This window comes from Epargyreus clarus, unplaced genomic scaffold, assembly GCF_041222505.1.
Source record: "Epargyreus clarus isolate Ecla_fem2 unplaced genomic scaffold, WU_Ecla_fem_2.2 ptg000026l, whole genome shotgun sequence".
Lineage (NCBI taxonomy): Eukaryota > Metazoa > Arthropoda > Insecta > Lepidoptera > Hesperiidae > Epargyreus > Epargyreus clarus.
This window is the reverse complement of record NW_027332233.1, coordinates 14858518-14876044: the sequence shown is the minus strand read 5'-3', so window position 1 is coordinate 14876044 and position 17527 is coordinate 14858518. Positions and strand designations below refer to the sequence as shown.

At 33.3% G+C, this 17527-nt stretch overlaps 1 protein-coding gene and 2 non-coding genes across 8 annotated transcripts in view; 1 reads left to right on the top strand and 2 right to left on the bottom strand.

Annotated features, from left to right (window-relative positions):
- The window catches only part of RhoGAP19D (Rho GTPase activating protein at 19D), a 438348-nt gene that overhangs the window by 33828 nt on the left and 386993 nt on the right, over positions 1-17527 (top strand). For 4 of the 6 annotated variants that reach the window (XM_073087322.1, XM_073087321.1, XM_073087318.1 and 1 more), the window contains exons 1-2: positions 6750-6866; positions 8984-9177. The exons of 1 other annotated variant lie outside the window; for it this stretch is intronic. In XM_073087322.1, the coding sequence (XP_072943423.1) occupies positions 9135-9177 (43 nt within the window). In that variant the 5' untranslated portion in view covers positions 6750-6866; positions 8984-9134. Of the gene's footprint in view, positions 1-6749; positions 6867-8645; positions 8805-8983; positions 9178-17527 lie in introns of those variants that run through there. One more of the 6 variants, XM_073087319.1, reaches the window with a different exon arrangement.
- TRNAE-CUC (transfer RNA glutamic acid (anticodon CUC)) lies at positions 472-543 on the bottom strand. The gene has a single exon. It is a non-coding gene; the product is annotated as a tRNA-Glu (tRNA).
- Positions 3197-3268, bottom strand: TRNAE-CUC (transfer RNA glutamic acid (anticodon CUC)). Its single transcript has one exon. It is a non-coding gene; the product is annotated as a tRNA-Glu (tRNA).

The following is a 17527-nucleotide window of genomic DNA, read 5'->3' as shown; positions in this document are numbered from 1 at the left end:
CTCATTTATTTACATTTATATTCGGTTTTAAGAAGTATACTTGTGTACCCAAAAAAATATATTTGAATTAAAATGGAGCTACATACATTTTAGTAACAACATTGTGAAGGTCTACCTAAATACTAGTCAGTGTTAGCCTAAACGACTATACTTAAAATAAAACGTTTCGAAGTACTCGTTTTATGATTACTATATTTACCATGCACGCTCCGTTATGGCGCGGCTTAACCATGGTGGTTATAACCTCGGTTCGACTATAAATGTCCGCCTTTTAGTACCGAAAAAGACTTATGTATAGAGATTTAAGTACCTATTTCTTTAAACTTTTAAATGACTAAAGATGGACGTAAATAAAAAAAATATTTTTTAATAAATAAATAATAAATATAAATCAAAGCTATAGGATAAAAGTATGAGCAAGTATTTAATAGGTATTTAAACTAATTACCCGAATAAAAACAATAAAAAAGATTCCGATACCGGGAATCGAACCCGAGCCTCCTGGGTGAGAGCCAGGTATCCTAGCCACTAGACCATATCGGATAATGAGTATAAGTCTGAAATTTCAGCACAATTGCATATTATATGCTTATAAATATATAATGTTATTGTCACAAATCTACATTTAGGTCTCATATTGCATTTATAGAACCAATGACGTCACACGGACTGACATTTTTTTGCATTTGTATATTTGTATCACTATACTAATCATTCTGTAAAATGTATTTGATCTACAAATTTGTCTCAATAAAATGTGAAGTAGGTCTTGCTTCGTATGTTACTTGAGCTTATCACTGACCCAGTGAGATAACACTTGCGAACGGCCTATGATATGATGGATCCATTTTTATTATTCGACGTTTATCTCTCTCAGTCTCTCAGCGCATTCCGTGGTTAGACAAGGACGGAATGTTACACTTTGTACTAATCCTGTTTGTGTTTTTTATGTTGTTTTTTCTTTTCGTTGCAGGTAAAGAATCAAGCGTGGTGACTTCCCTAGACGGTTTGTCGTTACTACTTACTACGCCGCGTACGTAATAAAACTTTACAATTACAACCAGATTATGTTACGATTAACTCCAGCTGATAATATTTAGATAGCATAAGTATATCTAATAATAATATCAAACTGAACCCTTATTTGATATTCAATTGTCAATGTATGATAATAATGTAATGGGGGTTTAGTACCTTCAAACAAGGAAGATAAGAAATTCTCCGTAGTTGCATGGTTAGCGGTTAGTATTTGTATGTGCCATAGGTATGTGCATAGCAATATCAAATTGTTATTTTATTAGGTTGTGTAATAAAATGGCTACAGCTATTTACTTCAAGCGGTACCGTCACATAGGGAAATACGTAATTATTAAATCTGTCTAACAAAGATTACAATAGAATAAAGCAGAAATTGTCAAATTTCGTTCGTTAGTAGACAAAAAAATTATAGATTTGTTAATTAATTATGCCTAAAAAGTAACAGCTGTGACCGATCTTAGTTAGGACGTTTTCTACGTCAAATCCATAAAAAATACATATTTCAAACTAGCAGCAAAATACAGCTTCTTTATACTGCTGTTGTAGCTGCTATACGCTGTATTTTAAACACGACCAAATATCGCCGTAACTCACTTCCGAATTAGGGTTGGTGACACGGAAACGGTCTATTTTGAATTGTTTACAGTCGTTCACAGTTTAACGCTTAACAATGTGGCTTACGAGGTTTAGGGTGGGATGTCCCTGTGTGATGTATTGGATATTCTTTGGAATTTAAGTAACTACGTACCTTGTCTAAACGGTTTTATTTATGATCATTATAATTACCACGCAAAGGTAATGACTGTTGCGTCCAATTAAAAAAAATGCTTAACTAAATATTACTATTAATCGTAACTGTATTATTATCTTCTAAGCTTTTACTTATACTTAGGACCCTTCTGTGTTTTTTTATAACATTAATTTACGATGAAGTTGATGACCTATTAATTTTATATTTAACAATTCTAGTTCAACTCCAAACATAAATTACGACGTTGTATGAAGTGCCTGAAAGTAACTTATTTAAAAATGTAATGAAATAAGCAAAGTCGCGGCAAAGCTAGTTTCCTAATAAAGAAACACGTGACGTCATAACCCTAAAAGTATTTTTATTACTCCTAACACTCGATTAAGACGTTATTCCAGGTCACAAAGGCCCGGTCTATTTTGAACATTTTACGGCGACCATTCATTCTGTTCAACTTCACCCATTGTGACACAGCTTAGGGTGTAATGCCCTTCAACACCCTTGCAGCAGAATTACCCATTCGGTGAAATAGTCGGACCGAGCGGTGAATGACTGAACGGTCATTGTTCTACCTGGGAACGATTGTTGTAGTCATTTAAGATCGGAGTTATTGTCGTAAAGTCATTTAAGATTCGAAGCACATGTGCAGTTATGAGTTATAGGTATATTTTAGGTTTAGGTAGAAATACTACTTAGAAAATATTGACGGAAATGGAGTATGTATTCAGTTCGTCTAGTGATATGTTTTTTGAACTATAGATATCGGTATATCGTAAACTATCCGTATAAACCACTTTAAAAGACCTCCTTTATGTATGAGATTCGCTGGTTTAGAGAGGTCAATATGAGAGTTATATTGGAGGCCTATTTCATTCGTATATATATATTTTTTAATAATTTATAGCTGGAGTTACTCCAGGATAAATTACCTAACATATTTAAAATGATTTATTCAAATAGTACCAGTAGTTTCGTAGTCTATATATACAGACAAACAGTCAATCAAATCTTTCTTCTTTATAATATTAGTCCTAAATAAAAACTCTAAGGCCCTGATTATTAACTAGTCAGTAATTAGTAACTAATCAGTCTGTCAAAATTTTATATACCAAAAATCGACTATGTATTATGAAGTAGGTAATTATCAAATGTCGATCTTTGGCAGGCAAAACATTGGATAGATTGATTAATAATATGGGCGTTAATGTCTACCTGAAAGTGAAAAATTGTTGTTTTAAATAAAGTGAAGGCTACTAGATGGCGCTAGTTTTGCTCTACATGAATACTATCTTCATTATCTAAGGTTTACAAATAAATAGAAAAAATATATAATGTTAGGTTAAGAAATATACTATTTATATACTATAATATTTACTAAAAATTAAATAAAAATTGACATAAAACCAGCAATTCCGATACCGGGAATCGAACCCGAGCCTCCTGGGTGAGAGCCAGGTATCCTAGCCACTAGACCATATCGGATCGTACGTGTGGGTTGAAATAAGTGGTTTAGTTTAAAAATGTAAAATGAGCTTACGTAACTCATCCTTTTAAAATGCAGGTAATTAATATGACCCCAATGCTAGTTTGTGCCGAAATGTTATATGTAGGTACATTATTTGTGAAAATGCTATAATTTAGTATGAGATCATACAGGAAGTTGTGAATGGGTGAGTTCACGCTCATTTATGCTGTTGATGTCGATTGTAATCACGCAATTTTCCTAATTTTATGCCAAAAATATATCGGAATGTTATTGTTTTAAAATAATTTTATTCGAAACATAACATTAAAAATGTTTTTCATTTGTTTTACGATTATGTATTAATGACAATTGTGGGAATTTGTGTTTATCTTATTTTACTTAAGTATATTTACAAAATAAATCAATTTACATAAATAGGATTAATGATTTTATTTGTATTGTTTGCAAGTCCGCATTAGGTTATTTTAATGTAGGTGACATTATAATTGTTTTAATATGAATTATATTATTATCTAATCCTAATCTGCTATATACTAAAACTTAGTAAATAGCAGGGCAGAGTATGTATATGTTTACAAAAAACGATGAATCAAGGCAAAGTTTTGTGTCAGTCAAAAATAAATAATCCGCTAACCAAGTTAGTATTGTTTTTCATCATGGCCATATATTGAAATTAGACGTTAAGTCATTTGTAACCACGGGCGTGAGTACACCGAAATGCTTTTAGATAAGATAGAGCAATAATGCGCTGCATTCTCATTCCCGCACTTATATGGCATAATCGGTGTGTAACTTTTGGTTTGGATAAAACAGTTTATGTTTGAAGATTTTCATTGTTCTTGGCTATTCTCTACTTATATTACATGTTATTTTTTGGACTCGTTTTAGTAGACATGCTCTATCTCTCTTACACGTCGTTAACCTACTGTCCACTGTTTGGCACAGGTGTCCTGTCTGAGTCAGGAATTTAGAACATAGTCCAACGTCCTTGCTATTTGAAGAATTTACTTACCATTGTAGGTTATTGTATTTTAAATTTAAAAAAAAACATTGACGTAGCAATATATAAAACATAAATAACAGAAATAAAACAAAAATAAAATAGTACATTACAATACGAGGACGAAAAATTTTTTTCTGACAAGTGTGAGTTTGCAGGCCGAGCCGCAGGCGAGGACTGCAATCACACGAGTCAGAAAAACATTTTTCGTCCGCGTGTTGTATAAAATTTTATATTACGGGGTCGGAAATGGGGGTTTTGCGCACGCGAAGCGTGCGTAAAACGTCAATTTACGCACGCCGTGATATAAAATAACATAGGGAAATAAAATTAAAATTTACTAAGCATGAGACCTGACCAATCCACTCATACATTTTCCTACATCCATTACGTTACCTGGCGTTATGTTAAACATCACTGACATTGGTTACCAAACAACGTTGCTCAGAATACTTTGTTTACAACACAAGACGCCGGTCTTTACGTACAAATCAGAAGCAACGAAGAGTTATTTAAAGTGGTATATTTTAGATCTTTAAATATTGTGACGTGCATTACTGGTTTATTGGCTCGGTCTGACTATTTTAATTGTAGCAGCAAAGCAACATGCAGGCCGCTTGATGGTAAATGGTCACATCTTCACTTCAAATAAGGTCGGAGTTCTGCCTGAATTCGACTGTCTCGTGTATGTGTCTCTTCTTCAGCACTTTATTCACAGAGCACAATACTAATGTTATAAGGCATAGACATGGGTATGTCTGAAATAGAACCATGAAGAGTGTTACCTTTTAATGATTTACTTGAATAATAATAATTCCTGTGATTCAGTTTCTTGGGGAGCAGAAGTAGTGGATTTATTTATTACACATTGATTTTCTCTCTCTTGATTGCAATTAGTGATAAAGAGTAGTGAAATAGATATTTGAACATTGCTACAGAACGGTAATAATGATTAGTAGATATTATATCTTCGTTGATAGGATATTTTTCACTCAAATGCTTCTTCCTCATTTTCTTGTGTGGTCTTGACGTAGATGTATTCTAAAAGCATGTGAGTATTAATACCTCGCTGTCAAAATTTTTGGAAAGCGCGATCATCCATTGGATTTCAGACAATGGTTTATGAGCAATAAAGCTTACGATGATCGCCGCGCCTCAGTCCACAGCTGTCAGGCGAGCTAAAACAGTAGATCGCAATAAACTGTGCGATTAATGGCTCCCCAGGCAAGTGGCATAGCGTCATTTCGGTCTTCTGGTCACGTGTCACCTCCTACCGGGATCTTAGGTGCAAGGCTAGACAGTGTCTTGTATTCGCGGATATATATTGCGTATATCCTCATCATTAAAATTAAATTTATAGTGTTAAGTAACATAACCATGTTTTTTATTAAGGTATTTGATATTCATATTTTTTACTATCTTATGTATTTGTTGTTTCCGCTTCGTTCGTGTTTTCGTTTTCACTATTTTTATTTTTGAATTTCTGGGAGTATTGAATAATGTATTGTTGAATTTAGATGTCTGATGTTTCCAAGATTTATTTTCTAAACACTGTAAAAATGTTCAGTCATTGTTGTTTTACAAAAGAATGAAAAAGTAATTTATGAAATTCTTTTCTTGTTTGTACGTACCACACGTAATTCAAATTTCTCGTCATTATATTTAACGTTAACAATATTTGGTTGTGTTGTTAAATAGTCGATACTAGCGCCTTGTAATTCTAATTAATTTGGCCGCATTTAAGAGCAATCATAATCGCAGTGTACTGTTTTAATTTTAGAGTTCATTTGTCTAGAAACTATGAATTCTAAGTACAGCTGCCAAATGACGAGTCTTTTGTTGTAGCTGAATGATTCATTTCGGCTTGCCACGACTTCTCAGAATTTTTTACTCTTACTTCGGCAACGAGACCTGTCCGAAGCGCGTTAAAATATTGACGTATTTCGGTTTTAAATGCTGTTGCTACGGCAAATTAGATTTCATAAGATGCTTTAACAGTTCCATTTTCAAGTATGTTTTAATGTTTTTGTAATATTCGTTGAAAGTATTGTGTTCTTAAACTCGCCCACCTCTCGATGATAGCACGACAAGACGACTGTTCGACCAGACCGATTAGAGAAACGGACACCTGTTCAGGTGGGCGACTCGGTCACGGCCGATGGAAATTCTTTAGGTATTTTTTACCTGCTTACGCAATTAAAATTAAGAAATCATTTGAGTCGCATTAAAGCTTGCCATTAAGTACTTCATAATCATTGTTATTGTGTTTGTTTCTTCCATCTGTACGGGTCGATTCCTCAGCAAAGGTCATCGTTCGATTATATCCTGCCAAGTTATAATTGATGTTGTCAACGTAAGTATGGATACCGTGAAATCCCCGTTTCCGGTGCGACCTGGTGCAGTCATTAGCTCCTGCATACCACACTTCGTGCAAAATTCTACGACCCCCTGTCTGTAAATTTATAAATAATCCCGGTCCGCCAGTGGCGGCGGCGGTGTGGCAGACCGCGGACGGCGCGGGCGCGCGATCCGAAATGGTCGCCCGTCACGATCCACTCCTACGATCGTCCCTATCGATATTCCGACTCCGATAGGTAGTTCAAACCGCGCTAATACCGAGGGTCAATGCCATATGTTGCCAGTGAAATTATAATCCAAAGTGACAGTGTCGTTCAGTGATAAATTTTGACATCTGAGTTATGATGTTGAATAGCTGGTTTATAAGTGTGCATTGTGTCTTAAGTGAATTTTCGCCGATCAATTACCCTCGAAGACATTTTAACCTGTTCCAAACTTTAAAATTAATTTAGACATAGCTATTATAATATGTGTTTTTTATAATATTACTTGGAAATTGGCTTCGTTGTGTTAAGAAAGATTTCTGCTAAAATGTCTATCTGATTAAGCGTAGACTTGCCTTATCTTATTTTCAGAAGAGTAAATTGTCACGCGTTATTCTGAGTTTCTTCTCATGAGATTTATGAAATGTAGCCTCGGCTTACCTAGTAAAATAGTAATGGACAATTATATTTCCTCAAAACACTATTGTACTCTATTCATTGTTAGACAATTCTATGTACTGTAAGTTTGCTTGAACTAAGTTTTTGTTCATTTGTAATTCAATCTGGATTCGTACCTCCAGTGTAGGCTATTTGTAAATCTACAAATATATCGAGACGATCAACTATGTCAATAATGTTGTCTTCCGCTCGGCAGGTGTACGACATAATTTTGTCTATGTTGCTGATTTCGTTTAGTTTATGTGCTTAAAAATATAACCGACGCATATAATTACGGGTAATATTTTTCCTACCATTGGTTCAGTGGCGGAATTCATGTGTGGCTAATTTTACAGCGCCATTCACGCAGACATCTCATTAGTGTCTTCATTTGCCTACACAATGTTATTGGCAGTCTATTTTTAAATGTGCACGTACATGTGACTAGTTCGATTTAAAAGCGTCTCACTGCATTGTTTGTATTAATTACTGTGTTTCTCTTTTTCTAATTCTGAACAATTTATTACTTAAGGACCTTAAATTAAAATTTATTTGTTAAGTAAATAATCCTTCAGACACATGTTCATTACTATTAATTATATACTAATTAGAAGTTGCTTATAAGTTACGTCTAAATTAAAGGCACTCCGGCGATAATATTCAGTGTCCAAAGATGAGATGTATATTTATATTAATAGTGAAGTGTGAACCCTCACTCAAATACTGTGTCGTGGCCTTATTCTAAATCTAGTTATCAATCATAACGCAAGCTGTCTTCAAAACTAACTCGGTTGACGTACCCTGGCAGTCACATACATTGAGATGACAGTAAATTATTATTGAGTTAACTTTTTGTTTTTAGATGAATAGACCTCAGAGGCTTCTTAGTACGATTTCTATGAGAATAAAAACAAAAATTACGCGGTTTATTTGGATAGAAAATAATTAATTTTGGATATGAATAACTACTGAAAAATGACATCATGCAATATTTCATTTTTAAAGTATTCTAATGTAATAAATAAACAAACATATCAGTAATTATTATTTCTGTTCAACAAACATTCTTAAATGTTATGTCTAAATTCAGTCCTTAAGAAGATACTTAAGTAATGTGAAACATCATGTTTTGGTCAGTTAGAGGCGTGATAGTGAGGCTTTAAATCAACATGCCTTCCTACGTACACATTTACTACCTTCATAACCTTCAGCTTTTTTGTTTATTTTACTTCAACCTAATTAAGGTCCAAGCAATATTCTTTCATTTCAACATCTGGTATATGTTTTGTCCCTCTTTAACACATTGTAATATTCTCTACCGCTCATTTCCATTTCGTTCCGTTTACCATCATTATTGATAGCATCTTGCTCTAAGCAGCTCTGCGAAACGCCGCATACCACGCACCCGGTGATTTGTTCTCTTCAAGTGTACGGAGTAATTGCTAACAGATAGTTACGCAAATCTGATTGATGATAACGATCCGACGGTAGTTACCGTTACTTCAATTTGGCCACCGTGCTGTCCCGGCCGAGGTTCGTTCACCTCCATGTAGTTTGTAAAGATATTATTCTCTTTTTCTATATTTGGATTGTATTCAGTATCTCGGTTTTTATGTTATTGGTTCAGCCAATTTTGTCAGTAACATCTTTATTAACAATGCGCGACGAATTGACTAACGTGTGGGAACATACTTTGTATATTTTGATTCCAGACACCGTGAACATGGCACATTATAAAATAACGATAATGGAGCAATTTTGTTCAATACTTCTCAATCTGTAAAACGTAGAAATCATTTGTGTGCAATAAATGTAGTTTCTTAAATAGTTTTGGTGATATTAAGTGTAAAGGAAACCGCCAAGATGATGCAAGGACTGCTCGATTCCCTCTACAAGATCTACACAGGTAAGGAAATTGTGTTTTAAGTGCATTTATTATTGTGTGCAATATTTTTACAGCCTATATTTTATACTTTATATTTTATACAAAATAACTAAGAAATAAGATATGGAAATAGTCTAGCAGGTACTCTGTAGATAATTTTGTTTATGGTCTGATATTTAAGAAGAACGTTGATTGATTGTAAGCTTCTCGCGTGCGAATACATAATTTTTCCTCCGACAAAGTTAATGTTTCATCATAAGTTTTAATTAACCACGTGGTACCACCGAGCTGGGCAATTGTTATGAGCCACATTTGCCAGGGGCGGGGTCCCGTGATGAATTAAAGTACGGTGAGTAATTTGCCGTTTTTATTTCACCATAATGTTGCTACACGAAATTTAGTGATGAGGACACTGACCTCGCTAGATAGGATGTACATAATTGCTATTGTAGGCTATGATAGCTAAGCAGCATACATTTCTGCCTTTCCTACTAGGGTCAGTGGATCGAATTCTAAATATTTCTGATTTTTCAAAATTATGTGCGTATTAGAAATTATTTCACTAGAGTATAACAAAACAATCACAGTGTTAATTAATCACACTCCATATTCAACGTAAATCCGCCACATGTACAATCCCTTTCTTTAATTTACCATACTCGTTCATACAATGTACTGTTCAGTCAGTCGACTTAATGTGGTTTTAAATCCACAATACTCAGCTACTCTATGTAGTACTAGATCGCTTTCTACTAGCATTATACTATTTCATTTTCAACATTTATAGACGTTTTGCTCTATTTTTCGTCATACTACATACTACGTATGTTTGTTATCACGATCACATTTAATATTGCCAGTAAGAAGTTTGGTATTAGAGTTAGATTAGAAAGTAATTTTTGAGTAGAATTTGGTAGACGCACTCCATGCTTCTACATATTAGATTTTATTACTTAATTTACAAAGTACCAAGGTACATAACAATCGCTATAAAGCAAAAATATGTCCATTAGTGACATCATATATATAATACTAACAACATTGCAAGACAGATAGAGACATGCGGATGACATTGTGTTTATCGTCGATATTGGCATTAAGCTGTAGCGACTAGTAATTGCGATTTCGTAATAGATAATGGATAACACGTGTGGCTTACGATCCTATCTCAGTTCACGGGGTCAATGTCAAGAGCGCGAAAATGGGTTCGTGTGGCGGTGTTCATAAGTAACGAGTTTTGATGTTATGTAACTAAACTACATAGTTTTGAAATGTAGGCAAAGTATTATGTATAGCATATGTGTATACTTATAATAAAAGGTATAACAGCAAACGGGTATGCAGTACAACGAATGTCAAGTAGAAACTGCTGCCTTTAAGCTTTAGTAACCAACCTGTCATAGAGTTCGAAGACAATGCTCTCAAAGGACTTGAAACGCTACATAGTACATTAATCTTACCACATCTCTCAGACCAGGATGCAGCAGTTCTCCACTACCGTTTGTTGTTTGATACAGCCACTACTTTCCCCATGCAATATCATTCTATGAATGTAACCGTCGTGATGTCTTGTTATTTTCAACAAAAAAGTGTATTTTTGTACGATCACATAAACTTTTTCACGGAATTATTTGTGTGGAATTTGAACTGCATCCTTCCTTGAACAAGATTTACTCACAAAGGAGCCGATTGCGTTTGTGAAACCATTACTACTAACGTATTATATATTATAGTTAATAATACGTAATACTATAACTGCTATTGCCCTTTAAGGTACATTTTAACGGAATTGATGCTTTTAAACGTGTCTTTAATAGATATGACATTTTCACGTTTCAGAATGGCAACCTAATTGACTTGATAATTTAAGCTCATAAAAAGCTGACCTTTGATCAAAGGCCTCGTATAAAAGTTTAATTTTATTTTACTGTTACTTAAACACTAAACTAGGTTTTAATTTTAACACTAAACTAGGTTTTAATTTTAACATGCGGTCACATTGAGAAATCAGATTGGGATGGAGGAGATATCGAAAGGTTAGTTCTAAATATTTTGACAATTATTGCCATTACTATTTGTTAAGAATTGAATGAGTAATACTAAATCACTGATAGGTTTCAGTTTTACTAATAATGCTTAATGAGTTATACTCGACGATATCCGTTACTTGTCCATTCCCCATATAAGTTGACGTGATTTTAACATTTCGAGTTTATAAGTCGAGAAGCAGTGGTAGCGGCCCGCAGGTGTTCGACTTCGTGATCAAATCCGCAAGGTCGGGGAACAGCGCCGCCATTGTGCCAGACAATTAACGTGGGGATATTAAACCTTCTACAAAGAACTTACCAAGGAAAATATTTTTGTTATACCTAAGGCTGTTGTAATATCCGGTTGCATTTTAAACGAATATCTTTAGATATCTGCAAAGGTTGCCCTCAGCTAAACAGTCTTATTCATTTATATGACTAACCCGATCAGATTGAATTTATTCAGATAACATGATTTATGGGAAATGTATGCGATTAGATATATGTTTGAGTAATATGTGAGTAGGTAGTTCATGAGTAGCAAAAATAAATCTAGTGCTTTTACCATTTTTGTCTGAGGTTCGTATATCACATCTACGTAAAATAAAATTGCAATTTTATGCAATACCGCCATCTTATCTTACGCTAAAGAGTGATAAAGATAATGTTATGTAATTACACGTGAATGTGTTCTACTGTAATCCTTATCTTTTCTGTTGATGTGATTGGTCACTAAGTTCTCTGCTTCCATATTGCTATAAAATATGTGGCTTAAATAATTTTAATGAAGTGTTTTGTCTGGTAGAGATCTAGGCAATACCTTTATTAAGAGTTTCAAAGCAACAGGCTTTTCATTATTGCACGACTCATGATGCGAAGCATCAGAGAGTGCTTTACGATCGAAAAATTTTTTTCGCTTCATTTTGGCGGCTATTTTTATTATTATAGCCTTGATAGTTCACGGAATCAAGATATTTTGCATACTATTGTCGAGATAATTTAATGGAGATTAATTCCATACTTTTTAAAAATTGATTTACTGCAATAGAATTGGAAAAAAACACCAAAATAGGTCAAAAAATTTTCCTGTCCGTCATGTGTGAAACCTGAAAACACTGTAACTTGTGAAAAAATCCATCATTTGAATTAATTTTTTTTTTAAAAAATTCTAATCGACGATTGTAGGTCACTGAATGCGAATGATTAATTAATTAAACGACACTGTCGTTTAATTGCAATTAATAAAAAACGAAAACTACAAGACTGTATATCTATAGATATTATGTACATTTATTCCACCAGGGGCGCTTGTGCAGTACCTTCTTCCTACTACAGCTGTTTTTTCGGCAATTAATTTCGAACGACTTAAGTTTTTTTTTTTTTTATACTTCATAATTAAATGAGCATTATGAGTCGTGCACTTTTGGATTTTCCAAACTTTATCATATTATTTACATATTATCAAAGAAATCCGAGTATCGTATTTTTCTATTTTAGCTGACTATCAGCGAGCTACAGATATGTTAGACTAATATTATTTTTTCACCGTTTCTTAGAACTAATATTCAAGCAAGAACCCACGAAGTTGGTAAATGCCGTGCTCTTTCTTGCGGTTTGACCTTATTTCATTTAATTTGATATGACACTGTTGTCGTGTCGTGTCATGCTTGGAACAATAAAAACGTTGTGTAATGAAATTTTGAGACTCATACTTTAGTTCATGCTGATTAAAACTGCTTGATATGAGTCAAATTAACGTGCTGTATATATAATTCATCATCATTTTGGGAAATATTTTATGTGTTACATAATATCGTATTAGTGTGTCTGTGACTGGTATATGGTTTATTTAATTCAACTGTTAGCTGTAATCAATATTTTAGCTTTTTTTAATTCACCCTCCGCTGCAAAGGTGTCCCTGGAAATTCTTGTTAAATTAATTTTCATTTCGTTCATTGTTTTAAAAACATTCTTCTCTTCGTATTTTTTTAAATCGTTAATAAATCGTGCTTTATGTATACATAAGCAAACAATTTTATTATTGTGTATGTAGATTTGTTATTCGACTGCACTGAAGTAACGCGCTCGCAATAATATTTATTATATCTATCAGCATTCGCAGCGCCGACAGTAACAAATACTTGGGCGAGTTGGCAGAAAAACTCTTTTACAAAAAACAAGTTTCAATCGGTGGCCAAATTATATTTTCGAATTGGCTGTTTGTAAACATTACCGAAGTAATAATCTCTGTCACATGTCGGTGGCTGACCCAAAGGCTGCAATATTTGCGCTGATTCCTTATTTAGAGTAGTTTTACGCAACTGAGCGGTACTGCCAATTGACGTCACGGGCCAACAAATCGAATGTTCGGGTTGTGCGCTTTATGGGTGTTGTGATTGGTGTACGTTCAAGCTCCGTGGCGTTGACGGCACTTTATTGAGGGTAACCCTTACTAGCATTGACATACGTAGGGTGGAAACTGATGTCGTTCTAGAGTACGTTTGGTAAGCATTATTCGCTTGCCGAAAATGGAACTTTATATTTAGTACATACGATTTTTAGCATTATTTTAAATTTAACTAGAAAGTCAATTTCATACAATAGTATATCATATCATCTCACACTTGATATATTAATCATATGACAATTGATATGTGTATAAAGCATTGTCATACTTTAAATTTACTTTCGCTGTGCTTACGCTAGAATTGTCTCGTTATAAAATATGTAATCTCTGTAAGAATATGTATGTCTGGATAAAAATTAATATACGAATCATAAGCATGGATGTTTACGCACGTTATGCAATTATTATTTCTGACGCTATTATTTGAAAAGCACGTGATAAGACTAATTTATTATGAATATAATAAGTTGATACATATTATGTAAGTATTAAATAAAGCTTCATATTATTATAATGTGTTAACAAGCTTCGATAACGCTGATAAAAGTACATACTATTAAACGTAAAGAAACAGAAGTCAGGCCGTGACATTTTAATAATGTGGGATTTTAATGGTTAAACCTTATTAATACTTGGGCCCGAAGGTTGAACACAATAAATATTATTGCAATAATATCCTTTTATCTTTTCGAAATCAAAGGTCGCCAACGATCGTGCACTTAAATACGTTTAATTGTATCGATTTCGTTTTCGATCGTTTTATAATTTTTATTGTTCATACAGTCAGCTTTATACCTTTTTGCCTTATTTATGGCGGATAAATTTACTGAAGTACCGAGAAATGTAATGGAGGCATGAGATCATGTTACTTTCGTAAGATATACGATATATTAAATTTAACGAGACCACAATTTTATATCTCTAGAAAATCGAAGTTCACTGGAACTTTCACGTAAAGGCATTGGAAACGTATGAAATAATAGTGATGGCTCTACGAAGTTCTTAGATCTGTGGTCCTTATGTATCTCAAACGTTATGTCGGGTGAATAAACACTGAGCGCGGTTTATCCTCAATGAAGGTCATTAATATTGTCGAAGGTCTATGACCAATTCAGTAACGCCGGGACTCATACCTCTTCCTCACCGCTCTACGTCATATAACATTTCATTACTTGCTGTAAATTTCATGGATTTTTTTCTGTCACAACGTAATAAAAGATGCACTGTGGACATAGATAAATGCAGTGGTGAATAAAAAACGGATTCTACGTTATATATTAATTTTTGGCATTTTTATAGTATATGGCTAGTATATGGCTAATAGCAATGCCCGTTACATTGTTGAGAAACTCATTCCGTGTAGTGTTGATAAGGTTGTTTGATAAAAATATTTAATTTGCGACGAGTACCAAATATCAATCCGATCCGACGAAAGCTTTTTTCACGGAACTGTTTACGATCTACAAAGTCATATAACAGTAAAACGATCGATAATTTACGAGGTGTTATATCTACGCCAGATAAGGTGTTAAACTTACAGTCACTTATCGATAATCAATGTTGCGTAACTTGAGGTGAGTTGAAAAAAATACCGAAAGTTACAAATTTCAAGTGAATTTAAAGCTGTTTTTACTGTGTGTAATGAGTGTAATGACTAATGATGTAATATTATACCTTTTTATTTTATTAATTACTCTTTTGGGTTTTCTGTTACATGTAGGTGGAGCGGAAATTTTTCACTTTGATTACGAGGATAAGTGATGTAGGTTTCAAACTTAATTAATTCACATTTAAGATAAGGATTTCATATACTTTCTTTATTAGGGTGACGTAATAATGAAAAAGTTACAGGCTTTATAATATACCTGACTGTTTATCGATTGTTTGCTTAATATCACGTAACTAAGAAAAAGTCGTTATGTACGTTAAGTAATTATGTTATCTTAAATGTATTTACATTTATTATTTAACACTTTAATTGTTCTATTAAAATTAATGATATGAACCGTAATGTTTTCACTCTTGTAAATTGATTATGAGTTTTAATGCAAAAGTTATAAAACCGAGTGTATTGGCAATAAATTCATTATTCGCCAAATTTGGACCGAGAAAGTAGCAGAAGTAACCCGGTTTTTAAGTAGCTGAAATTTCTGCGGTTTATGTCTCTCGTTATAAGTATGCACGTCAATAAATAACTTGGAGTATAAACATTAAACATGAATTAAGATCCGAATTAAACTTTATCGGTCACCATCTGTATTGTTGTAAAGAAACAATTATTGTGTGAGTGTTAATGGTCGGTGCGAGACTCGAATGCTAATTAATTTTTAGTGAATGGTACTTCGTAATGAATGTGTTAATAGATTGTATGAACATATTCAAGTCACACGGTTTATTTGTGTTCGTCATATATTTTCAGTAGACGTCGTATATAGTGTTATGTTATTTCTGCTCTATATACAATTATATATATGCAGTAACTATATGGCAGTGTCAATAGCTGTAGTCTGGTTTGAAAGTGTGATGAGGTAAAGAAGCACGGCTTTTAAAAGTATATACTATTTTTATGAAAAAACATCAATCAGGCTATTTGAGAGAAGAACTGTGCCAACAGTGGAACTGCAATAGGTGAATAATGATGTAATAATGTGTTTTTCAGCTGATACAGCGATTAGAAATTTTATATAGATTTATTATTTTACGGATTTTCAAGAGTTTTTTGGGCTTAAAAAAAATAGAAAAAAGAACTTTTGTTAATTCATGAAAAATGCGTTATATATAATTGAATGAAAATCTCATCACTATAAACCGTTTCCCAGATTATCATGTAGACCCAGGCAAACGGATTGCCATATATTTAGAAAACTAAACATTAATTACTTATTTTATTCATATTAATTGCTTTGGGTATAATCACTGTTCGACATATTGATTTCTATATCCTCAGTGAGGATTCATAGTAGCATAGTATAACTGTAGGTATGTTATCATCATACCATATTAAATAATTACTCAATTATGTTAAGTCGTTAATATTTTTTTAATAAGTACTTCTTTGTATAGCGATATCTTAACAGCACCTCGGAAGTACATTTTAAATGGTTAAAAGATAACAAACAAAGAAAGTTATGTCTGGAATTATAAGAATCAATGTGTTTAGTCACATAGGGACAATGACTTCAGCTCCTTTAATGAATTAAAAATGTACGTATGTATGTAATATAGTAAGTAGCTATATTATATACTAAAGAAGTGCAAATTTTATATATCTATGTCATTTCGTTCATTGTGTCTAACATTACATATTTATAAATAAATTTGTGCTGATTATTTTCTTAAAATAGTAAAATGGTGAACCATGCAAGATAAGCATCAATGTTCTTGTTGGTATATTACCCACCATATTTGAACGAAAAATGCCTACCCGACGAGAATGAACATTTTAATTTAAGTTTATCGTAAGCCCGCCAAGTTCCCACCGCGCTTTGAATATGTTTTTTTTTTATTATTTAGCTTCGTTGGTCAGTGCCCCAATTTGTGGCCAGTTTCGTAACGTTTTGGCGGTGTCCGTCTGAGCTGTCGACCGCTTGAAGGGATTCTTTGCCTCGAGGCTTAGGGATTCCCATGATATATCGATAAATAAATATGCAAATGTAATTTGTTGTAAAATAAAATTTGATTTAAATTTTACCGTTTCTGTAGGAGCTCTCAAATTGAGAATTCATATATGGTTAATTTATAATGCAAATTAACTCCAAAACGTTTTGAGTAATATGCAATGTACTCGTAAGTGTCTTTTCATACATATTTGATTTGATTATAATAATATTATGAATGCATTTTACATTAAACTGGCCATAATATTATAACTAACACAACTTATAACCTAAAGTCCACGAATGTAAACGAAGTCACGTGCGGAAGCTAGTCACTTATA